This window comes from Artemia franciscana, chromosome 13 (genome assembly GCF_032884065.1).
Source record: "Artemia franciscana chromosome 13, ASM3288406v1, whole genome shotgun sequence".
Taxonomy (NCBI): Eukaryota; Metazoa; Arthropoda; class Branchiopoda; order Anostraca; family Artemiidae; genus Artemia; species Artemia franciscana.
Genome location: NC_088875.1, coordinates 21,224,336 through 21,250,551, shown reverse-complemented (window position 1 = coordinate 21,250,551; position 26,216 = coordinate 21,224,336). Strand labels below are relative to the sequence as shown.

General features: G+C 35.7%; 2 protein-coding genes across 6 annotated transcripts in view; one reads left to right on the top strand and one right to left on the bottom strand.

The window, feature by feature from the left end:
• Nucleotides 1-24,089, top strand: part of LOC136034647 (cartilage oligomeric matrix protein-like) — a 208,356-nt gene extending 184,267 nt beyond the window's left edge. For both annotated transcript variants that reach the window (XM_065715952.1, XM_065715953.1), the window contains 4 exons: nucleotides 5,683-5,770; nucleotides 9,182-9,365; nucleotides 13,999-14,236; nucleotides 22,747-24,089. In XM_065715952.1, coding sequence (XP_065572024.1) covers nucleotides 5,683-5,770; nucleotides 9,182-9,365; nucleotides 13,999-14,236; nucleotides 22,747-22,841 — 605 coding nt within the window. In that variant the 3' untranslated portion in view covers nucleotides 22,842-24,089. The remainder of the gene's footprint in view (nucleotides 1-5,682; nucleotides 5,771-9,181; nucleotides 9,366-13,998; nucleotides 14,237-22,746) is intronic.
• Nucleotides 24,032-26,216, bottom strand: part of LOC136034648 (elongation factor Tu-like) — a 235,032-nt gene continuing 232,847 nt past the window's right edge. For all 4 annotated transcript variants that reach the window (XM_065715955.1, XM_065715956.1, XM_065715954.1 and 1 more), the window contains one exon: nucleotides 24,032-25,416. In XM_065715955.1, coding sequence (XP_065572027.1) covers nucleotides 24,076-25,416 — 1,341 coding nt within the window. In that variant the 3' untranslated portion in view covers nucleotides 24,032-24,075. The remainder of the gene's footprint in view (nucleotides 25,417-26,216) is intronic.

Here is a 26,216-nt window from a genome sequence, read left to right as displayed (position 1 = left end):
CTTAACAGTTTTTGTCTTATATAATTACTAAAGAGTAATGAAATATGCAAGCAATTTTAGCAACTGCATGTTACTTAATAAATAATTCATCTTATGCTTTTGATTTATTATTCAAGTCACTAGTTCTATAATTAATTCCAACCGGCGACTATTTTATAGTCTTGCTGACTAGTCAAAGAATAAGAAACGATTAATAGGATCAACAAACTAAAAAGAGTCATTTAATGGTTATGATATCCTCTGGTTCAATATGGGGGACTCCTGATGGCATCAAAGAGGACTATGTAAATCAAAATGCTTCTACCTGGGTAACAAGACCAAAACCGTATGGTAAATTAATAAGTCTAAATCATGTTAACATTAAATTATTGTATGGTGATATTTTTCGTATACGCAGAAATCTCAGGTTTTTTGCAATTCCCCCCTTATTTTATTGCAATTCTCTCATATTTGGCCCATTATACGGCAACCTCCTTTCATTCTGTCTGAAACGTATACAGGTATTGAAAAATATTAAGAACTTGAATCAAATATGTTGAAGAACTTAATGTTCTTCATGATAAACTTCACGATCTTTGTGGTTCAATTTTAGCGTATGTTATTTTAGCGTTGGTTTTCTATTTTAACCTAGCCGTGGCTTTAACGTATCGCAGTACAAACAACGTTGCTACTATGGTCAGTTTTTAAAGTGCTACAATCGCCCAAATTTGCATGCTACACAGCGATATTCGGTGCTACAGTCGACAAATTTTCGCGTGTGTTGCGGCTTACGCCACAACACGCGCATAGTTCGTTTAAGTCTACTTGTATTAGTTGTTAGTTCGTTTTTCAAAATGTTTTTTAATCTAAAGGAATAAAAATGTATCCTGAGCTGATCAGAGCGCTAAATGGGAAAATGTTCGTGCACACGCATATCCGGTATTTAAACATATTTTGATTATTGTCATTCACAAAACATGTTCTGACGCATTTTTTGATGAGAGACACATGGTGTAGTTTCAATTTATAGGCGTATATTTTCAATTTGGTCATATGAGAAAAAAAACACTTACATTCGATGTAGCACGTACTACTGTACTAAAGTAGCACTTCTCGGCTAATGGTGGCAACCCTGACTGCAAGCACGTATAGACCAGTGTTTCCACTTTGAGGGATTTACTTCCTTTGCGGGATTTTTAGGTATTTTGTGGGACTTTTTTTTTAAAGAGGGAAACAGGAATGCCCAGGGGTTATTGGTATGTTTAAAGACTTGTCGAATTTTGAATTTATGTATTCGAGATTTTTGGAACTCGAAGAAAGGACTTTTTCAATGTTATACGCTTCAATGGCATATGTTTTAAATTACATATGCAGCTTGTCAAAAGTCTTCATATATTCGAATGAGAATCTGAATGAATATACATTCTTTAATACATCAGGTAGCAGTAAGTTGAATTTGCCTGATTATAGACTACAGTGGTTCTTCTGGCATTTCTCCCACCTACCTTTGAAAGCCTATAACTAGTCAGAAAGGTGCCCACTGGATAATCTCAAGAAATTTGTATTCTATTTAATGTGAAATTAATATTCAGCTACATTTACTATTAAGACAAGATATCCAACTAGACAGATAAACTTGTTTCTTTTTATATTTTAATGCAATATATTCAGTATATTATATTGTTATTATATTATCTGGACTATTCCGAATGGCAAAAAATTTGATAGTTGAAATCATTAACGCAATTTCCACCAATTTATAAATTAGGCTCAAATAAGAATGTTCAACTTGATGAAAATGAATAATTTGTGGTCGAAGCAGAATATCCGACAGATGAAAAATAAGGTCTCATAGTCTGACCTAACTAATAGTAAAGAGTCAGGTGAAGTTAAACGTAAAGGAAACGAAAGAGAACTATCCAAAACAAAAAGAACAGAGGAATCCCTCAAAGTCTGTGAAATTCCACAACGCAGATTAGGAAAAATATGTTCTTTTCCGTAATTAATAGAAACCGGTAAATTATGCAGCAGAAAAACCTTCTTCACTACAGTTTATGCAAGAAAAAGCTTTTGTCTTGAAAGTTAGAACGAACTAAACACCCAAACTATAAAAAGCGTTTAAAAAACTTTGAGGACTGGGATAAGGTGTAGAGATTTATTATTAGACTTGATTTAATGATACAGAGCAGTCACAAACTTGGACAAAAAGAGGCACACATAGTAAGTTTCATAATGGAAAATGATCTGCCTTAGGTTTTAGTTGAAGATTTATTGTCACTGGTTGAACATTTAATGCACAAGAACGTTCTTGACTGGGTAAAACATTCAAAGTAAAAAACAACTAATACTGCGTGACAGGGCCTAGTAGGGTACTGTAAATACATTCTCGTTACAAAAATGAGAGCGAATGCTCTCTCTGAGATTATTGGTGATACTCCATATGTTAACAATGTCAAAGCGTTAGATGAATTTTTTTTAATTATAATTTTCTCTCAATTCTACTTTATTAAACAGTAAATAACTTTAGCGTAAAGAGCGGGACGTTGAGGGAGGAACAGCCCCTTTCATACACGGAGCAATTTCTGTTCGTTTTAAGTTTTAATGTCACTCCTTACTTTCAGTTAAAACAACTTTTTATTTATTTAATTTCTGAACGTCTATGAGTTAATGCATGTTTTTATTTTGGCTCTTCGCAAATTAACAATTAAAAAAAAATTTTCGTATAAATTTATTTTTTGCTAAATGACTTTCTCTTAGTTTTGATCAGAAGATTTTGAGAAAAAGGGTGGGAGAGGTTGCCTAGTTGCCCACCAATTTTTCGGTTACTTAAAAAGGCAACTAGAATTTTTAATTTTTAACGAACATTTTTATTAGTAAAAAATATACATAACTTACAAATTAATTTACGTAACGAACTTCTATATTCGTATATTTTTATTATGTATATGAGGGGGGGGTTCCCTCGTTAATACCTCACTCTTTACACTAAAGCTTTAATTTTGTCCCAATTCTTTAAGATAGACCCCTGAATCCAATAGTTGAAATTACTAAAAACACTTTAGCATAAAGAGCGAGCTATTTAGGAGGAGATGGACCCCCCATATGCGTAATAATCTTTGTTCGTTTTAAGTTTTAATGCTGGTCCTTACTTTCAGTTGAAAAGACTTTTTCATATTTATTTTTTTATTGTTTTTTTTAAATAATGCTAGAAAATCCTGCGCCCCCTTCATGGAATTTCTATTCTCCCATGGCAAATTCCTCCAAGGGAAGATCCTCCCACGTAGCCCCCTCCCCTCAAACCCCCAGCCAAAAATCATCCTGAAAAGGTCTGTACACTTCCCAATAATCATTACTGTGTGTAAACGCTGGTCAAAGTTCGTAATTTGCAGTCCCTCTCCTGGGGACTGTGTGGGAGTAAGTGAGCCTCAAAGACATAGTTATTATGTTTTTCGACTATGCTGAAAAAAATGGCTATCTCAAAATTTTGATCCATTGACTTTGGGAAAAAATGAGCGTGGAGGGAGCCCAGGTGCCCTCCAATTTTTTGGTCACTTAAAAAGGGCACTAGAACTTTCAATTTCCATTAGAATGAGCCCTCTCGCGACATTCTAGGATCACTTGGTCGATAAGATCACCCCTGGAAAAAAACAAACAAACAAATAAACACGCACCCGTGATCGGTCTTCTGGCAAAAAATACTAAGTTCCACATTTTTGTAGATAAGAGCTTGAAACTTCTACAGTAGGGTTCTCTGATACGCTGAATGCGATAGTGTGATATTTTCCAAACAAGGCAAATTTTCTCAGTCTCGTAGCTTTTGATGAGTAACACTAAATTTGATGAAACTTATATATTTAAAATCAGCATAAAAATCCAATTTTTTTATATATATCTATTGGTATCAAAAGTCCGTTTTTTAGATTTTTGTTTACTATTGAGCCGTGTCACTCCTTACTACAGTTCGTTACCACGGACTGTTTGATTGAGATGCCAATGGTCAATCTTGTTGTGCTCAAATAAAATGAGTTGTTTATACATTTTCACTGTATTTGATACATTTTTACTGTAATTGATACATTTTCACTGTAATTGATACATTTTCTCTGTATTTGATACATTTTCACAGTAATTGATACATTTTCACTGTATAGTTGCTGCTAAGCATACTTGCCATACATATTATCTGCATGCGTCATGTTCATGTAAAGACCCCAGTAAATATTAGAATATCTTAGTGGGACTGTCAACTCAGATGTCAGCGTGAGCACTGAGTAAAAAAAGACTCTAAGGGTGTTCCAGGCATTTTGATACTTCTAACCTCACACAGCACTGTCACTAGGACAAACAAGCTGACTTTCCCTGAGGTTGAAAGCTTTGAAGCTGAGTTTTATAAAAGTGATTTCTGCACAGCCAACTTATGGTCATGATCAGGTCTCAGCAACGCTTCATAACTATCTGATGAGAACACTATTCAAGTTTGTGTCTAATGGACTCAGGCTGAAGAACGACTTTAACTGTTTATTCCAGGTAGGATGGCTTGGTTTTATTGAATAAGGCAAGATATAATATTTCTTGTTAAACAGTCTTTAGCCTGTATGCGAATTTCATCTTGTGTCTTAGTTTTGATTCACCCAGTGTTCTTGGCCAATTCTTGTGGAGCCGTCTCTTAAGGCAGCCTCTTAGCCTAGAAGCTAAAATCATAGGAGAAATTATCTGCTGACCTTGATGGCCAGTTTTGGCATCGAATTTTGAGATAACAAGGTTACCGAACAATTCCCGCGCACCTATAATTGATTGCCTAATCGTATCTTATTTTGCAAGATTTTACTGAAACCAGATTTTGTGATGATGTAGAAATTGTTCAATTCATTTGCAACATCTCAATACACCAATCTTCAATAACTGTCACTACGCATTTTAGAAGTTCTCAGGTAATAATCCCAGCTCTCATGTAAAACATACCTACATAGAATTCGTAGTAAAAGGTTTTCAACCAGGTTAATCTATGCTATTCCATCAATCATTAATAACAAGAATGTACAAACTTTTGATTGGTCTGAAAAGAAACACTAATATCAAATCTGATGGTTTGGTTATTACTCGTCAATATTACCTACAGTTAGCGTTCATTTGTTTTTAATACTGAAATCTTCATTAATGTTCAGTGTTAAGAGGCATTCAAACTTGTTTGTGTCATGGATCGCCAAATCAGAGGCGCCATTTGGGGGGGGAGGGTCAGGGGTGGGCAAATGCCCACCCCAGATTTTCGAAGGGGGCCCAAGCTTCCACCACAAAGGGCCCTTTGCCGGCCATAATAATCCATTATGTCCAACATAATCCATTCTGTCCAATTGATTTGAAATTACTGCACGCCTATTAACCAAAGAGCGTGATTACTTGACGACCCTTGGGGTAATTACGCTATTTGCTATTAATCATTGTAAGCTTTGAAAGTAGGTTAGATACATAATAAAGTTCTCGAGTTCTGTCAAATGCCCATTTCCTAGATGATTACGCGACACGAAGTGATTCAGGGGGGGGCAAGATGGAGTTCATGCCCACCCCAAGATTTGGTCCAAATGGCGCCTCTGCGCCAAATGCTCGAACTTAGCTGTTTTTTCGGTGAATTCAGTGTATTGTCTATGTAGGTTATTTTGAAATAAAACATTATGGTGTTAATATTAATAAAAGTATCTTCTTCAGGTTTCCACCGGTTTGGAGGTGTCGATTTCGAAGGAACATTTTTCGTTGATACTGAAATTGATGACGACTATGTAGGCTTTATCTTCAGGTATGTTTTTGCCTATATATCTTTAGGGAAAATCTCTTCTTATAGATTATTTATATATATAGATTAAACGACATGGTTGCCGAATTTCATCTAGGAGCTTGTAGGTATTCTAACATAAATTTTATTCTAGTTGAAGCGTGATTGTTGACATAATTGTTGATACTCAATTATGATCGATTACATTACAGAGCATTATAAGCATTACAGCATTACAAGCATTACAGATCTAGTTAAATAGGGAAGTAGTTTTGACTTCTTCTAACTTTAAAATGACTGAAAATTCTTCAAAACGGCTGCTAAAAGGTAAAGCGGAATGAATGCAAGTGTGCATGCACAAGAATTTATTTTGGAGGGGGCAGGCAAGTTCGTTTAAATAACCAAAATAGAAAATTTACATAAAAATACTTTGGAATTTGGATAAGAATGGTAAAACCATGAGAAAAAAACGGGGCTTGTCCCCTCCTCCCCCAACGTATTTGTCTGATTTCATATTATAGTATTCCACTTAACCTTTTTGTATGGAGTCTCTTCATACAGCATTGTTTCTCGAGCGCTTTTTCGTTTGATAAAAACAGTTTAGTCAAACAAGACAATAATCAAAGGTAGCACTCTTGCACTACCTAAATACAGATCCATGTAAATTTAATGTGTGATTTCATTATTTTTTTTCCAGACTCTTCGTACTGAAGTTGGTTTTGTAGAAACTTGGATTGGCCTCGTTAAATTTTAAATTGGATGTTCCAGTGTCTTTTCTGCTACCTGACCATTCGTAGCCCCCCCTCCTAACTGCACCTAGTAAAAATTTTATGGTATCCAATTTGTTCAGAATAGTCAAAAGATCAAATATATATGCCTCAAAGGACGGCATGACCCTAAAACAACCTGGAGCAAAGGCTGTAAATATCTCAATTTGCCGATTAATAAAACTTAGGTTTTGTAATGAAAAGCACAGGAGAGGGCTCACTTAATGTTGTGTGTGCGATTCTCTCGAAACTTTCAAGTGGAAGCCAAAATCATGTTGTCCGTGATTAGCCTGGAGCTTATTGTTATAAATGGAAACTAAAGAAAACTAATGCAAAAAAGAATTTCGCTTTACCCAAAAAAAGGACTGAAAAACTATATTTTGCGCAGGGCGGAACTTATTTACACAGCTTCTTAATCTAAAGACCGAAGTTTAGAAGAAAAATTTAAAAATATAATGGATCCCTCAATTAGGGCCCAGCAAAGGTCAAGAAAAGGGCCAACAAGCTTTTCCCCTCGGACAACTTTGTATGGAATGGGTGGTCATAAAAATTTTCATAATTTTTTAAATGGTGGTCATAATTTTCAGTCGAAAAGTTTGGTATCACCCTTTAAACCTTCTAAAGGTCATTGTGTCATTTGACCTTTGCAGAAAACAGAACATATTTCAAACATTCTCCTTTTATGGTTATAACATTAAATAACTGAAATTGACTTCCAAGAATTAATATTATTATAAATTAAACAATCAGTCTACATTAGTTCTTTCCAGTGATCTTAATTATTATGATGATTTTCGTTTTTTTTTTCAATGTCTTGACAAATAAAACCATACTTGTAAATTATAAAAATTATGATCCAGCCCTTAAGAGGGCCTGAGAGAGAGGAGGTGGAACCACTCTTAGTTGTAAACCTAGATTAGCTTTGTGTAATTACTTTTTTGTTCTATTATTGTTGATGCCAGACTAATATCAACTCATTGCAGAACCAAGCCGCCAGAGGCTAATGAAGCTACGCATGTTCCCCATCCCAATCTTTTCGAAGACTCCCTCTTTACATCCTCCAAGGAAGTTCTAATTTTCCCTAATCTTTCCTTACGACTTCATCCCTTCCCATTCGGGGACGACCTGTTTTTCGTTTGGCCCTAGATGATTGGCTGACAGGAACGATCTTTGGCAATCTGTCATCCTTCATCCACAGAACATACCCTAGTCATCTCAACCTGTCTCTCATAATAGCTCTAGAAAGCGGGATTGGACCACTTTTTCTTGCACTTTTCAATACGATCAGTCAGATGGGCACCCAAAAAGATCCGTAGACAAATTCTCTGGAAAACAACAAATGCTCTTCCGTCTTTATTAGCACCCCCGCTTCAGAACCGTACTTGATTACTGTCATGATTTTAGCTTCCAATATTCTTGGTATTAATCTTGCTTTACTGACTTAATTTCTTATTTTTCGAAGTTTTTGAAAAACACCCTGGGCCTTGGCTATTCTACTTTTAACATCTTTACTGCACCCACCGTTTTTTACTAATAATACTACCTAGGTAAGTGAAGCTGGCCGCTTGATCGATACTTTCGTGACCCAACATCACCTCCTTACATTCACCCTGAATGTCTTGAACCCTGAATTTTCAAAACCTACACAAATTCATATATTTTGCAAACAGTTTCATCTAGGATGCTCAAATCAACAGCATAATCTAAGTCTTGGAGAGTTTTACTTCCCCATTCGAATTCGTGTTCTCTCATAACCTTTGCTGTGCTCCGTAGGACAATGTCCATCAAAACGATCTACATAAATTGGATATAACGAAACCTTGCTTTACTGCTGATTCAATACGAACCCAGCTACTAACCTTACTTCCTACATTAACCGAAGCAATGTTATTTTCGTTAATAGCGCTAATCACTTTAATATATTTATGTGGTATATCTTACAAGGATAGAACCTTCGCTAAGGCTCTTTTATCGGCTGAATCAAACACTTGTTCATAATCTATAAAACTAAGGACTAAATGGGTATGATGAATCAGGCACTTTTCAATTATTATTCCAAGAGGAAAAATTTGGTCGACGCATCCTCTCTCCCTTCCTAAAACCACACTATTCCTATCTCAAAACTATATCTACACGACATCTGAATCTAAAATATATTACAATACTAAGCAAAGATAATGTCTTAAACCACATTGGTCTACCATAATATAAAGAAAGAAAACGATCAAAAATGGGTTTTTTAAGGTCAAACGAGAATACTGAAAAAACTTATAATGCGAATATTTCAAGGACAACCGCCTCTCTTCTTCAGCGTGAACAAAATAATATATTCAAGGAAAACACCGGTTTGAAGGGTACTTTTCAAGGGTATTTCTCTTTTTTCCGAAAATCACCCAAGTTCTTTCAAGCTCTTGGCTTTTGATGGGCAACATTAAACTTAATGGATCCTATATATTTGGAATGAGCATAAAAAGGAAATTCTATTTATGCATCTATTGTTATGAAAATTCTGTTTTTTAGAGTTTCAGTTACTATTGGGCAGAGTCGCTCTTTACTTACAGTTCGTTACCATAAATTGTTTGATTACCTAGTTTAATTGTGGAACAGACATGTTTATATATTTAAGATGCATGGATCCATAACTAATGAAGTATGATTATCATTACAGTTATCAGGATAATTCTCAATTCTATACTGTGATGTGGAAGAAGAACACACAGACCTATTGGCAGGCAACGCCTTTCCGTGCCGTGGCTGAACCTGGTATCCAACTTAAGTTGGTACAATCAAACAGCGGTCCTGGTCAAATGATGAGAAATTCTCTGTGGCATACAGGAGATACTGAAAATCAGGCAAGTTTTCAGGTTTGAAGTCAAGGAGTAAATCTCCTGGCTAAGGATTCTTAAATAGCGTATTTATAAGCGATTTTTTTCGCACATTTGCCGTACAAATCGAAATGAAAAGAACATAGGTGGAATTGCTCAAAAAGGGTTAACAATAACATATAAAGTAGAAACCTGTATAAGACAAATAAAACAGGCAAAACAATGACAGAGAAAACCCATGGCAATATTGCTTAAAAAAACAACCTATTGGCAAACCAGTGGCGTTTGTCAGGACTATTTTTCAGATGCTGTCATCAGTGACACCAACTGGTAGAGAGATTTGGCCGTCCCCCTTGATTACAAAAAATACACTTTTTGGTATTTTCATTGAAAAAATAAAAAACTTCCCCCTCCTCCATAGAATATGAAAAATACATTTTGCCCCCTCGCCAACATTTCCATGAATTGTGCCACTGCTTGTCATTAAAGATATCCTTACTAAAACTTCGCTACAAGAAATATTCATATATCAAATTTTGCAACTTATATTATACACTACTACAGCTACTACTAATAACTCACAGCAGCACCAACCCGCGGGAGGCCAACACAATTCCGCAAACTCCTCCAACATCCTAGTCTATTCAAAGCACCGTCCCAAGAAGTTATAATTTCCTTTATATCTTTCCCTTAAACCTCCAAGAAATCTTTCATTTCGCTAACATTGTCATCTAGGACGCTCAAATCATCACTATAATTTCAGTCTAGGAGAGTTTTACTTTTCCATTTGATTCCATAGACTTTTTTGTGTTCTTTAGGACTAAGTTCATAAAAATGGTCCATGTAAATGAGGATAGAACGCTACTCTGCTTAACTCATTATTTAATATGAAACCAGCTACTTACTCTGAAGGGTTTTCTACTTTGAATTCGAGCAGTTTGTTGACCACAAGCAGTGCTCTGCTGTTAGAGCTTGTATCTAGATACAATGCAATCAAACAAGCGTTTGGATTGTATAATCTAATTCATGTCATTTGTGAAAGATTATTTTTGATTAGATGGGAATATATGTTAGTAAAACGCCAATATTTACCGTTTGTTTACTCTACTTATTAATTTTGTTCTTCCATCATACATACTTTGCTAAGAGCGAAGCCGTATTTTTACTGTATATGGTGCTGTAGGAGTGTCTTAGTTTTTACAGTTAATAATATATCTACATCAAGCTGTAAAAACTTCAAAATTATCTTGTTCTCATTAGATAGTAATCCCCCCCATGAAAAATGTTTCCATGCACAAAGAACTAGAACTCTAAATTTCGATCCAACGAGCATCCTTCAAAGTTTCTATGACCATGAGGGGGGGAGGGGGAACACTCTACTATATGGGATAACCTCTGTTCATTTTGGTGTTTAATATTACTATTTACTTCCATAATAACGATGTAGACCAGAAATATTCCCAAAAGTCAAAAGGGATGATAATATCATCTTCTGCGTATTAACCCCCCTCCCCGAAAAAATCTCTTTGCAGTATTTGATCCAGCTTCCTTCCTTAAAGCTACTTATTTACTTATCTGAAGGCTTAATGAGAGTTAGGATGTTTTTTCATTAAAATCCACCCTAGAGGCTTCCGTTCCCCCTCCCTAACTCGAAAACGATCAGAAAACCCTACTACCGAGGTTTCAAGCTCTCGTCTACAAAAATTTAGAAATTTGTGTTTTTGCGAAGGAAAGGTCATGAATGTGTGTTGTTTTTCCCCTAGGGATAATCGTATCAAACCATGGGTACTAAAAGATCGAGTAAGGGCTCGTTCGAACAAAAATTTAAAGTTTAAGTACCCTTATAAGTAACCAAACAATTTACAGGGCAACTAGCCCCTTTTTCCATAAAAATTTCCGAACAAAATTTTGAGATAGCCATTTGGCTCATCAGAATTGAAAGGTCCAATAAATATACCAGGAGAGGGGGAGCTGGTTACCCTTTGATAACTTTAGACTCTTAACGTAGGCACTAGAACTTCCTATTTACAGTCGAATCAACCCCCTCCGAAGTCTCAATGATCACCCATTCCATGTGAAGTGCCTCTGGTAAAAAACAATAAATAAAAGTAATAATACATTGAAGTCTTATGGCCCTTTACTATAAGCAACGCTGGAGAGTTGGCTACTTATCCGAGTTTGTTTCGTTCGTATTTTTACTTAGAAAATGTGACAAACTGTTTCATTCCATTTTTTTATACTGAAAAAGACTTGTTAAACTTCATTAAAAAGTCAGATATCTGGTCATTTGGTCATTTTGGGACAAGTGATCGACATTTCGAGGTACCCATTTTTTACTTTCTCTGTGGCTGTTCGATTTTGCATATGGGGAAATTTTCCGTAGGGGGGATATTCCAAGGTGAATTTCTCGCGGGGGAATTATCCGGAGGGATTAACTTTGAATCAAACAGTTCGTGGTAACGAACTGTAGTAAGGAGCGACCCGGCTCAATAGTAACCAAAACTCTAAAAAATGGAATTTTGATACCAATACCTACATCAAAAGAATCGCATTTTAATGCTGATTTTAAATATATAAGTTTCATCAAGTTTAGTCTTACCCATCAAAAGTTACGAGCCTGAGAAAATTTGCGTTATTTTAGAAATAGGGGGAAACGCCCCCTAGAAGTCATAGAATCTTAACGAAAATCCAACCATCAGATTCACCGTATCAGAGAACCCTACTGTAGAAGTTTCAAGCTCCTATCTACAAAAATGTGGAATTTTGTATTTTTTGCCAGAAGGCAGATCAGGGATGCGTGTTTATTTGTTTTTTGTTTGTTTTTTTTCCCCAGGGGTGATCGTATCGACCCAGTTGTCCTAGAATGTTTCAAGAGGGCTCGTTTTAACGGAAATGAGAAGTTCTAGTGCCCTTTTAAAGTGACCAAAAAATTGGAGGGCACCTAGGCCCCCTCCCACGCTAATTATTTTACTAAAGTCAACGGATCAAAATTCTGAGATAGCCATTTTATTCAGCGTAGTCGAAAAACCTTATAACTATGCCTTTGGGGACGAATTACTCACCCACAGTCCCCATGGGAGGGGCAACAAGTTACAAACTTTGACCAATGCTTACATATAGTAATGGTTATTGGGAAGTGTACAGGCGTTTTCAGGAAGATTTTTTTTGGTTGGGGGAGGGGTTGAGAAGAGAGGGATATGCTGGGGAACTTTCCATCGATAATTTGTCATGGGGGAAGAAAATCTCCATGAAGAGAGCGCAGGATTTACTAGCATTATTTAAAAACACAATGAAAAAATAAATATGAAAAAGTTCTTTCAGCTGGAAGTAAGGAACAGCATTAAAACTTAAAACAAACAGAAATTATTACCCATTTGAGGGGCTCACCTCCTCCTAATACCTCGCTCTTTACGTTAAAGTATTTTTAGTAATTTCAACTATTTATTCTACGACTTTTGTGATTCTGGGGTCATTCTTAATGAATTGAGACAAAATTTAAGCTTTAGAGTAAAGAGCGAGGATCTGACAAGGGGGCGAACCCCCTCATATATGTAATAAAAATATGAGAATACAAAAGTTCTTTACGTAAGCTAATTTATAAGTTACGTAAATCTTTTACTAATAAAATATTCGTAAAAAATTAAAATTTCTAGTTGCCTTTTAATTGACCAAAAAATTGGAGGGCAACTATGCTTCCTCCCCCGCTCTTTTTTTCTCAAAATCATTCGATCAAAATTATGAGAAAGCCAATTTAGCCAAAAAAAAAAAAAATGCAAATTTCTTTTTAATTATTCCTCTGCGGAGAGCCAAAATCAAAACATGCATTGATTCAAAAACGTTCAGAAATTAAATAAAAAAAAACAAGTTTTTTTAACTGAAAGTAAGGAGCGACATTAAAACTTAAAACGAACAGAAATTACTTCGTATATGAAAGAGGCTGCTTCCTCATCAACGCCCCGCTCTTTACGCTAAAGTTTTTTACTGTTTTAAAAAGAAGAATTGAGAGACAGAGTCAAACTTTAGCGTAAAGAGCGGGGCGTTGATGAGGAAGCAGCCTCTTTCATATACGAAGTAATTTCTGTTCGTTTTAAGTTTTAATGTCGCTCCTTACTTTCAGTTAAAAAAACTTGTTTTTTTTTATTTAATCTATGTAAGAACTTTACAAGAATGATTCACGGAGATTATCACAATCAGCCATCGTTAGCCATAGTGGAAGGTCACAAGTTCCTTTATAAACTCAAAAACGTCGATTGTTTTGCTTCCAAAACCGCTTGTCAAAATCTTTTCGTTCCGGAAAGTTCAAAGCAATGTTTTACAGAGTACCTTCTATCTTTCTTTTTCCAAGCAAAAAACCTCAATTTGAGAACTAGCAAAAAGAAAAAATAAAGTATGGCAGTAAAACCTCTTTTAAACCTTTATTTATAGAACTTCTGACCTTTGGACAACAGAATTTCCTTAGGTCTTTTAGGTCGGGTACAATCTCAGCCGTGTATTATTTTTAAACATCATATGTAAATATCTTGAAAAGGGTCAATTCAACAGCAATCTCCCATTTTAACCGAACACCTTTTCACCTTTATTGTATTTTCAAGGAAACGTGTCGCCACTTACTTAGAGGTCGTTGACACGAACTGTCCAATTAATTACCCTTATCTTACAGGTGAAACTTCTTTGGAAAGATCCTCGGAATGTCGGCTGGAAAGAAAAGGTAGCTTACCGCTGGCTGTTGCTTCACCGTCCCAAAATTGGTTTAATAAGACTCAGGATCTTTGAAGGAGAGAATATGGTAGCAGATTCTGGAAACATTTATGACGGCACGTTAAAAGGTGGAAGATTGGGAGTTTTCTGTTTCTCTCAAGAAATGATTATCTGGTCCGATCTAGTTTATAGGTGTAATGGTAAGTTACTTGTGTTAATATTATGTACTAGGTTAAATATTATAAAACAGGCGATCGGTTGACGTAAATGCACATAAGAGAGGTGACCAAAACATAACATCTAACATGATTTCTCTGACGTTACTATGATTTGTTTCTTAAAGGTACGGCAATCAAGATGGATAAAACAACGCGAAAACCACCATTTTTAAGTCTAGAATGCAAATTCTAAGCGTAATTTTTGCTATAAACCACGGGGGTTCTCTGCCATAATGTGTCTATTTAAAAGAAAGTGTGGGGTATTCTCCTCGAAAGGAAAAAAATTCTATTGGATTTCTTTTTGGAAATTCACTTAAGATCATAAATGTACTTCAGATATTCTTGGAGAACTCATTTATACAAGATTATGCATTGTCAGATTAATAGCTTTATTTCTAAAGCCTCTCCTGCTCAATACCCTAATTTCTTGATAACCGATGTAAAGTTTTCCACATATTTCTACCGGAATTAGTTGAGCTTGTTCTGCAGACCATAAAATTAATTATTGCATCATTAACAAGCGGGACCCTTTTCTTCTTAGTTTTATAAAACTTTTAGTATTTTCATTAGATTTTTAGAGACACATGAAAAAATTTAATTTAAAATGATGAATAGAAAAAGAAAAGTTGAACTTTTCATCTGGAAACTAATTTAAAACTTAAAGTCAGTTTACCTAAATTGACAAAAATGCCAAAAGAAGATACGAATTTGCACATAACATTTCTTCTTCTCATGTTAGTTCTGTGGCATAATCATTTTCCCAACAGTTTGCAACATTAAGTGTCCAGATATGATGAATTCACTTGTTTGACCATCGTTTCATAAACAAAAGTGAAATAAAAAAAAAGGATCAGTGTCAAGGTAATTTCTTAGATGCAAGTTAATATCAAATAAAATGAAAAACGCAAGGTAAAAAAATGTTTCGTTATCTGGGTTTAAACCAATCAACAATATACAATTCTAGAAAATAAATTATTAACAAATAATTTCTTACCTAGTTTCAGTGATAATAGATAGAAGAACTGTTAACATCAGGGGCTTGCAATCTTTTCACAGGTCCATACCTCTTTCAATACTACGATCCGACATTGCAACACCTTTAGAAAAGGTATAAGAATGTCTAACAATACTACTTTAAATGACTACCATTTCGTTCAATTTAACTATATCCTTCTATAATATTTTCTAAAATTGAGTCGTTTTATAGGTGCTTAGATTAATAGTTCAATTTTTCAGGTTTGGCTATCTAAACTAATACCTGTAGGCCTATTTACAAACACACAATGCTTTAAATTGCCTGGAACTTCGTTTCTTTTTCGTTGACAAAAGATGCATGAAAAGTGCAAGTATCAGGAAGTCTTATGAGATTTTCTCCCAATTTCAATCCAAAGAAAAAAAGACAACATTTCTCTCCTACTAGAAATGAAGTCAAATTTGAATTGTAAATCTATGAAGTATCACGCATATTTTAGAAGATTAGTAGCACAATTAACGACAAAAGCAGAAACAAACTAATTCATAAGACGTCAGTGAGAAAACTGCGGTATTTGACACTGAAAATTTTGTATTGGGATAAGATACAAACTCCACGACATCTATATTTTAAATAACAGCCTTTTTATGTCTCCTTTTTTTATCAAGGCAGTACTCGTACTGAATTTTTTTGATTGGGGAGATAAACCGGGTATGGCCAGAAAGAGATAATATCGAGTTAACAAGCTGTCCGCTGGTTGCATGATATATGTAACAAGTACTCCAAATTTTTACTTAAATATCAAGTATTAAATACTCATTGTTTTTTTACTTAAATATCAAGTAATAAGTACTTTCCAAATTCTTACTTAAGTATCAAGTTCTTGCCAAAATTATACTTAAGTAGTACAAGTATTTATTCTATGTATGTATATTCTATATATACATATATATACATATATATATATATATATATATATATATATATATATATATATATATATATATATATATATATATATATGTATATATATATATATTTCTAATATCAAGCCCATGCTACCTTTTTTTAAAGCTATTCTGAAGGCTTCTTAGCCCTTTCCCTTGCCTATAAAATGTCCCCTGTCATTCCTCTCTTGGAAATCTTAATCAAGAACCAGAATTTCCGTTTTTATCGTTTATAACCATTTCCCTTGTTCGGCTGGTACACACCCAATGAAGTCAAAAAAAAATAATCTTAACCAATTTTCAACACAACGGCTTGAAAGGAAAAGACTATCAAAACAATTAAGTGCAGTCAAAAAACTCCTGATTGGATCAGACAGATCACATGACAGGATTAACACAGTGTACGTAGAGTTGAACTTATAGCATTTAGTGTTCAGCCAAATCTGGCACGTCTGAAAAAATACAGGGTTATTCTGAAACATGTCGGAATGGTGGAAAAAATATTGAAAACAGAAAAACAAACTTTGGATTGGCTTTAAAACAGATATAAGGTAATAAAGTAGTTCATTCTCTGATTCAATAAGTAAAAACCTTAGCAACAAAAAAACTCAAATTTAAAAGTAAGGAGCCAAGTGAGTCAGTTGCAGACTTTTTTAATAAGAGAAATCAAAGCTCAATAAAAAGGAGTAGCAAAAATACACACTTTTGGCAGCTAGCTGAAGGTTGCTGGCTGTCAGCGTGCTGAAAGGAAAGAAGAGTATGAAAATGAAGTTTTGATTCACACTTTGATAGCATTTCTGGCCCTCGACACCTTTACAAGGAAGCTGCCTCAAGTTTTCAAGTTAAATTTCAGACGCGCTATGAAAATGTATGGCATCTATATGCTTTGGCTGGTTTTCACTCAAGCAAGCCGCATGCTGTGTAGTCAATTCAGATGGTCGGTAAAACTCCCTACAAACATATTATAAAATCACGGGCCTGCAGCAAGCCTGCTGATTCAGACGCATTCCATCCGGCTGGTCAAACTGCAGAATGTTGCAGAAGTTGCAACCTATCTATTTCTAGCAGGAGTTTTCACACATTGAAGTGGCCAATAGCTCATATGGCATGAGCTCTAACAAAATTATAAGAATCAATAGATTAATTTAAAAGAAAAATCAGAGGCTTAATGCCGGTCGGGATTTGAACTAGACCTACGTTGCCTGAGCAACGTGAAGTGTTGCGGCAACCTTTGTCCGGCTTCGCCGAATTAAGTGTTGGGAAAGCAACACTTTGGTTTTGTTTCTTTGCTATCGGTTAAACGCTGAACTTGTCTATCGAAGCTTTTAAAACGTTATGTTCAAAGAAGAACGCGATCAGTAATCACATGATCAAAGGCTATTCCTCAGCGTTGAAAAAACAACAGTAACAAAAGAATATCGAAAGAAGGGACTAAATTGACTTTGCAGCCAGTTGAACTTTATCCTTTTCAATCGTAGACATCGTGACGGATCAAGACTTGGAACAATATCTTATATAATCTAGTTGGTATTAAAAAGCTATCCGTAACTTTTCAGGATCAAAATACCATAGATGACACTCTATTAATTATTACGAAACTGCCTCGTTGTTTTACGTTATCGTTTGTACCCGTTGCGTAAACACTTAATTCTAGGTTACAGTGAGTATGGGTAGGCTACACCAACTAGAAAAAGTTACAAACCCCTCTTCACTAAAGATGATTGTAGCCTAACAGACGATTATTACTTACAAGTCCCCTACATGTCTTACCACTGGAACCAACTCGGTCTTATCATCAAATACATTGGAAACAATTAACAGGTACACCAAATAGCAAAATTTGCAAACCCCTCACTGCCGAAGATGATTAAGAGCTAATAGCTGACCTTTAATTACAAGTCCCCTACATGTCTCACAATTGGTATCAGCTTATTCTTGGTTTCAGTGTGTACCCTAGTACTGAAGTTGTCAACCCCTTGAAACTTTAAAACGAGTATATCTCATGAAGGAATTTTTGTATCAAAAAATGGATGACATACACTTTAATCAGCTCATCTAGAGCTATCGATTGCCGTTGGAAAAAAAATTCTATCTGTCTTAGTTCAAAAGTTGATTTTTTTTTTTTTGCCGTAGGCCAACTTTCTAACGTCACCACTTAGTAAGGTGCGAAGGATAAACTCAAATTTCTTTAGCAATGACAGAACTTTTAAGGTTTCAGAGGTACATCTGATAACATTTCTCTACCTCAATCCCAAGTCCGAAAAAACAAATGATAAACCCAGCGAAAATCACGGCAGCACTTTCGGACCCGTGGGAAAATGCCGCTTTTTTGCTTCTGTAAATTTTTCTGTTTATCACTCAAAGAAGATATATTGGCTGTGGGGCCGGGTAATTGCCGCATATATTTAACACTTATAGATTTTAGTCCATCTTCAATTTGAAAGTGGTGCCTGCCTGCTTGCCTGCTAGAACGGAGCTTTCCACTCGAAAGCAGACACATGGTTTGATGAAACGAAAGCTTGGCTGCACAACTGCAGATACTCCTCTCTGACATAGGCTACATAACTCCACTTCACTTCGCACACCATAGGCTCTGGCTCGTGGACAAGCAAAAACCATCCTTTTTGGCCCCAGGCAAGAGTTCTACGGAGCTTTCAAAAATGTAATGCCATATTCATCAATCCGGCCTGAGGCCCACACTTTCAGTAAAAACCGCAGAGGTTAGACCCTTACCAGTTTTCAGGAATAAGCCGACATCGACGGCATAGGAAAAACAACAACAAAATAACACAAAAACGGGGACAAAACCAAAGTGTTGCTCTCGCAACACGAGTAAAAGCTCTGAGACACAAAGTCTTTTTGAATATCAAAATTCATTAAGATCCGATCACCCACTCGCAAGTTAAAAATACCTACTTTTTTCTAATTTTCTAAATCACCAATTTTGATCGTCCTAGCACCTCCAGAAGCACCGAACTCACCAAAGCACTGGACCCTCCTAACTCCCCCAAAGAGAGTGGATCCAGTCTGGTTTCGTCAATCACGTATCTACGACATTTGCTTATTTCACCCACCAAGTTCTATCCTGATCTCTCCAGTCTAAGCGTTTTCCAAGATTTCCAGTTTCCCCCTCCAACTCTCCCCTATTTCACCAGAACTGGTCTGGGTTAAAACAAGAGCTCTGAGACATGAGTTCTTTCTAAATATCAAATTCAAAAATACCTCACGAACGGTCACCCGCTCTTAAGTTAAAAATACCTCAATTTTTGTAATTTTTCCGAGTTAATACCCCCTCCAACTCCCACAAAGAGCGCAAATCCGTTTCGATTATGTCAATCACGTATCTAGGACTTGTGCTTATTCTTCCCACCAAGTTTCATCCTGATATCTCCACTCTTAGCGTTTTACAAGATTTCCGGTCCCCCCCCCCAAATCCACTCCATGACACTGAATCCGGTCGGGATTTAAAACATGAGATCTGAGTTACGAGGTCCTTCTAAATATGAAATTTCATCCAATGAAATTCAAGATCTGATCACTTCTTCGTAAGTTGAAAATACCTCATTTTTTCTAATTTTTCAGAACTAACCCTCCCCAAACTCCGCAAAAGAGAGCGAATCCGTTCTGGTTATGTCAATCACGTATCTAGAATTTGTGCATATTTTCCCACTAAGTTTCATCCCGATCCCTCCACTATAAGCATTTTCCAAGATTTTAGGTTTCCCCTCCAACTCCCCTAGTGTCACCTTATCCGGTCGGAATTTAAAATGAGAGCTCTGAGACTGATATCCTTCTAAATATCAAATTTAATTAAGATCCAATCACCCGTTCGTAAGTTAATAATAGCTCTTTTTCTAATTTTTCCTATTTAACCGTCCCCCCAATCCCCCACAGATGGTCGAATCGGGGAAACAACTATCTCTAATTTAATCTGGTTTGATCCCTGATACGCCTGCCAAATTTCATCAGCCTAGCTTATCTGGGAGTGCTTAAACTAGCAAACCCGGGACCGACAGAATTTGCGATCACTATATGTCAATTAGTAAATACCAAGTGCCATACAAAGTAATTTTTCTCTGGGTATGGAATATTCGGTTGAAGTTTGGCTTCAGTATGGCTTATTTTGGAAAAGTGTTATATCCTGGCTTTGGGCAAGCCCTGGGTAGAAGTAGTTATAGGCCCTACTAAATTGAAGGAAAACTTGACTTTCTTAAAACTGGAAACCCCCTCGCCCTCGCCCTATTTGAGAATGGGTTTGTGATATCAGAGCTCGATTTGAGCCCTGATCCTAGTCATCTTTGGTCTAGCTTTCATATGGATCCGTTGCTCCATTTGCAAGTTATACTAAATTAAACAAAAAGCTTGACTTTTTTCAGCACTTAAAACCCATTCCCCCTCGTGCTATTTGAACTAGGGTTTTCATCTCAAAACTTAATGCCTGTCATGGTCTTAGGCATCTTTGGTTCAATCTTCATTGAGATCCATCACTCCACTCGCAAGTTACACTGAATTAAATGAAAAACCCAACTTTTTCTAACACTTAAAGCCCCCTTCCCCTAATTAAGCTAGGCTCCAAATATTATGTGTCTTATAGTTTTGGCATCTTTGGCTTAACTTTCATTAAGATCCATTACTTCATTCGCAAGTTAAACTGAGTTAAACAAAAAACTCAACCTTTTTTAGTACTTAAAGCCCCCTCCCCCTAATTAAGCTTGGGTCTCCATCCCATAACTCAGTGCATATCATACCCTTAGGCATCTTTATTCAATTTTCATCGAAATTCATCTCTCCATTTGCAAGTTACAATGAATTAAATGAAAAACTCATTTTTTTTAACACTTAAAGCCCCCTCGCCCTAATTAAGCTCAATTTTAGTCCAAATAGTTCAATTTTAATACAAATCTGACAGGCGGTTCTCCCGCTATACTCGATTACAAAGACGGGCAGACAGACAGACAGCTCACAAAAGCCTATCTTGATGGATATTTTCCACTATCCAAATAGGTGATGATGCCTGGATAATGATTTGTTATTTTTTTCCTTTTTTTGATCTAATGAGCCAACATGGCTACCTAAGACGTTGCAAAATCTGTCCATCCGTCTGTCTGTCTGTCCGCCCGTTTGTGTAATAAGTGTAAGGAGAGAACCGCTGGTATGATTTGGCTGAAAATTTGGATTGCCAGATTTGGTGCCAAGGGATCATGAATTATATAATCAAGTTGAAAGATGAAGACCCTAGCTCAAATAAAACAGGGGGGAGAGGGCTTTACCTGCTAAAAATAGTTTTTCGTTTAATTCAGAGTAACTTGCGAATGGATTGATGGATCTGAATGAAAATTGAACCAAAGAGGCCTAAGACCATGACATATATCAAGTTTTGAGATAAAGACCCTAGCTAAAATATAATAAGGGGGAGTGGTTTTATTTCCTGATAAAAAATTAAGTTTTCTGTTTAATTAAGTATAACTTGCAAATGGAGTAACGGATTCGAATGAAAACTAAATCAAAGATGCCTAAGATCAGGGCTCATATCAAGTTCTGGTATCACAAACCTTGTCTCAAATAGGGCGAGGGGGAGAGGGTTTCAAGTTTTAAGAAAGTTGAGTTTTCCTTTAATTTAGTAGGGGCTATAACTTATGAATGGAGTGACAAATCTGAAGTCAGATTCGTCTGAATACCTGAATTTGCAGGAATGAATTTGACAAAATACCACTGCATTGGTTCCAGCTAGAATTCCCTAGACTTGTTTATTGCAGACAACATTTAGATGGGCAAAGATTCATAGCTTCAGAAGTCTTACCGATAATATTGTCCTGAAGATGATGAAATGGTAGAAATCTGGTCCAGTTGACAAGAGGACAAAACTTAAACACTATTGTCAGAAATATAAGCCCAAATGGACTACAGTAAGTGACATTTAGCACAAAACAAGGGATTTTAGCTCACTGTCGACCAGTGAACTGTGAAATAATTTCTATTTTTTTTATTATATAACTTTTAAACAAAATTAAACCAAGTGTTAATCATACTATAATTTTTTTCGTCAGAAACAAATACCTTATTTCACATCAAAAAATAGGGCATGGAGCTATATCTGAGTTAACTCTAAATCTAAAGGTGATGTTTTCTTGTACATTGCCAAAGCACACACACACAAAATTTTCGTGTCAAAGGTAAAGTATTTGAAAAACAAGTACATTAACAGTATCTTAAGTAATAAGTATTTCGTAATCTTACTTAAGTATCAAGTAATAAGTACACCCTAGAGTTTTTACTTAAGTACAAGTAATGGAAAATTTAACTTAAGTAGTACTTCAAGTAAAAGTACTTTAAGTAAGTGACAGCACTAATATGTATGTATAAATGAAATGCAGTATATGTCCAAAACAGGACTAAAAAGGACCGATGAATCACCATGTATAAGTTAGTTTAATCTGGAAATTCATCTCAATCTCTTTGTAACAATGAAATACAGATCAATTTTATGAGCGAAGATTCCAGCTTCTCCAAAAGGAAAACATTTTTTCTTTTTTTTTTGCTGCTTAGTTTATACTAATATAACTTTGTTTCAGACGCTGTTCCTGAAGCCATCTACAGAGAACTTCCTTCGCGACTACAAAACGAAGTAGAGATAGACAGGAGTCGCTCTCCTACGCTAACTTCATAAACCCTTAGAATGCCTTGTCCAGTGCCACAACTCCTCGGTGCTTATTAAAGCCTAGTTTTGCAATGACAATTCTCCGTTGAGGAGACAGAAATTATTGTTATAGAAAATTAGAGTGTTTGCTTGTATATATGTATGTGAAGAGAATTGTAGTTTATGGTAAAAAAAAACTTAATCATGCTATATAAAAATAGTTAGACTATTCATCAAATATTTTTAGCAAGTAAAAATAGGTAATCTTAGCGTAAATTTTTTAAACGAAGTGTGTTTGAAAAAAAAAACAGATAAAACAAAACGTCAGATTTTGAACATCGTCAGTCAGGATCTGCATAGTAGATTTATTTCTTTTACACGCCTTCTTTTCTGATCCTGGCCTCTAGCCAACCCTATTTACAATTTATGACATATTACCAAGGCCATGTCCACGAGGGGGTTTATGGGGTTTGAGCCCCCCCCAAGACTTTTCAGAGTCGTAAAAACCTAATAAAAATGCACATCAACAAATTTTTTATATGTTTTTTATTTATTTTTTTTGTAAACCTCCCATTCTTTTTGTAGTTCAGAATCTGTTAATCAAGCTCGATGCTAACCTAAACTCGAGCTGGTTTAAACTTATCCAATGCTCATGAATCACAACACTACATGCAGAAGATTGAAGGCTTGAAACCCAACCGAGTGTTTAACCGAAAAACAATCTAGAAGATTAAGACTTTAGTTAACTTTGCTGATACCAACTTAAGGCTTAAGAGCGTGTCCCTGACATTTATCCAGTCTGTTTTTTTCTAGTAGCTCCCTGTAACTCGTGACAGGCGAAGTCCATCCCAGAAAATAAATATTCAAAATTCTAAATAAATATAAGTTCTTACTTATGAGAAAATGAGCCTAAGCAAGCTGAAACACACTTGTAGGTTTGAGAATAGTCCTTCCCTTCTTTTGAAATTATAGTTTTATTCGTCGGTTTATTCTGTCAGCTCTAAGCATTTAAGGTAATTAAAAAAAAGACAATAGCAATAATGACACACCAGACAGAACACATGACTAAATTTAAAACTGTACTGTAAATAAAACCAGGCTTATTCTCTCTCTTTTTTTTATTTTTACCTACGTTTGTCATAACATTAACTGTGGTTTTGTGTGCCTTGAAATTATTCATCACTGCCATTACACCTAGTGCCAATTTATAGTAGCATGCATTTAAGCTCACGGCTTTTATTGTAAACAATTTTTAAATAAAAGGCTAATCAATTACAACTTTGTTCAGCTTTCCTGGGGGAAATTCTCTATCCTTCAACTTCTTAGTCACTATACCAGTTGCTACAGTTCTATTTCCTTCTCTGATAGTAAAGGGCTGATTGACATCAAAGTACATTCGCTTTAGTAAAGTAATAAGCAACTTTGAGGTATCTCCTGGCATTACCATTCCTTTTTCGGTAAGTAGATCGTAACGAGCATCAATAGACCACGTTTGACTAAATAATGGCTGTTGATAGCCTGAAAGAATGGGCCTTGCACGTCCACCTTCACCTTTTGTTAAGAAATACGCCTGAGCCTCATAATGATTACCAGGTATAGCTGAGCCAAAAGCAGCCATTAACATTCCGCGTTGAACATTATCAATTTTTACACCGCGAAGTAGTACTCCAACATTCTCCCCGGCAGATGCCGTCGGAACTGATTTTCTGAACACCTGAATGTCTGTTAGTACCGTTTTTAAGTTTGTACCAAAACCAATTAAACTCGCTTCACTTCCTTTCTTAATAACTCCTTTTTTGATAGTACCTATGGCAACAGTACCTCTGCCCGGAATTTGTATGGCGTTGTCAATAGGCATTAAAAATGGAGATGTTACATCTCTTGTCGGGTCAGGTATATGCTTATCAAGAGTCTCAATTAGCTTGTGAATAGATTGCTCACCATAAGGTCCAGGGTCTCCATTTAAAGCTAGAAGAGCAGATCCACATATAACAGGTGTTTCAATCCCATCAAAGCCAAATGCGCTAAGCAACTCTCTCATTTCAATCTCAACCAACTCTAATACTTCTAAATCTACTAAATCCGCTTTATTTATGAAAACAACTATCTTGTCAATGCCAAGTTGCTTTGCTAATAGTAGATGCTCTCTAGTCTGTGGCATTTGACCATCTGTGGCAGCAACTACAACAATAGCACCGTCCATTTGACTAGCACCTGAAATCATATTTTTAACAAAATCAGCATGTCCAGGACAATCAGTGTGAGCATAGTGTCGATTCTGACTAGAATACTCCAAGTGAGCAATATTAATTGTTATTCCACGCAATTTCTCTTCTGGGGCTTTATCAATCTCATCGTAACCTACAAATTTTGAAAAGCCACTTTTTTCCATAACTCGTGTTATAGCAGCACTTAACGTGGTTTTTCCATGGTCTACATGCCCAATGGTCCCAACATTTACATGGACTTTATCAGACTTTGCCTCAGATGAAAATAAGGCTTTGATAATGCTTCGAGTCTCAAGTTTCCAAGTAAAACACAGATGGCTCTGTTTTACTGTGCTACATAAACGAAAGGCAGAAAGCAGAACTCTCATAGCATAGATCTGAAAAGACAAAGGGTTAAATTTCTGTCCAAAAAAATTTGTGTTAAATTACAAAGAGACAAAAGAAAAGCAAAGAAAAGATTTAACATAAAACCAACTCCTATAAAAGTAACAGTATTGCCAATAATAGCCTGCCTGATAATGATGTTGCTATTGGTATCGACAAGCGCAACTTACCCTGCTTAGAAGTGTCAAAATTTTAGTAGACATCGGTATTTCGCATGGATACTTAAAAATTTACTTTAAATATCGTAGATACGGAGCTTTACTTGTAAGTAACAGACGAAAGTTTAGTTTACATTTCATCAAAATATGTTGAAAACCCGTCTGTTTTAAACTTGATGTACAATCGTTGTATTATTAACTGGTTGAACTGAAAGTTGGTACTAAAATTGCAAGTTCAGTCGTATTGCTCTCAATAGCCACTCAAGATACAGATTCAGCACATTATGCAAAGATATAAGGTAAAAGAATGAAAAACAAGCACGTGTGACATTACTCAGTGTTGAGTGAGCTGGTTCTATTCCTATCAACCAAATAAACAAAAGCCTGTTGCAACTATCCTTTATGCACAGATCATGTAATACTTCACTTATTTACAATTTTTACACAAATTATATAATCGTGTTTTCTGCTTTTTTTCTTGTTATGGCCTCTCACTTTTTTAGTCAATAGTACCTCAATATTCCTTCCTTTTTATAGAAAAGTTGCTCTGTTTCTAAAATACTTAAAACAATGGCTTTAAGTATTCTAACCGAATATTCAATAGTTGTTCTTAAATGGGTCGTTGAACAGGTATA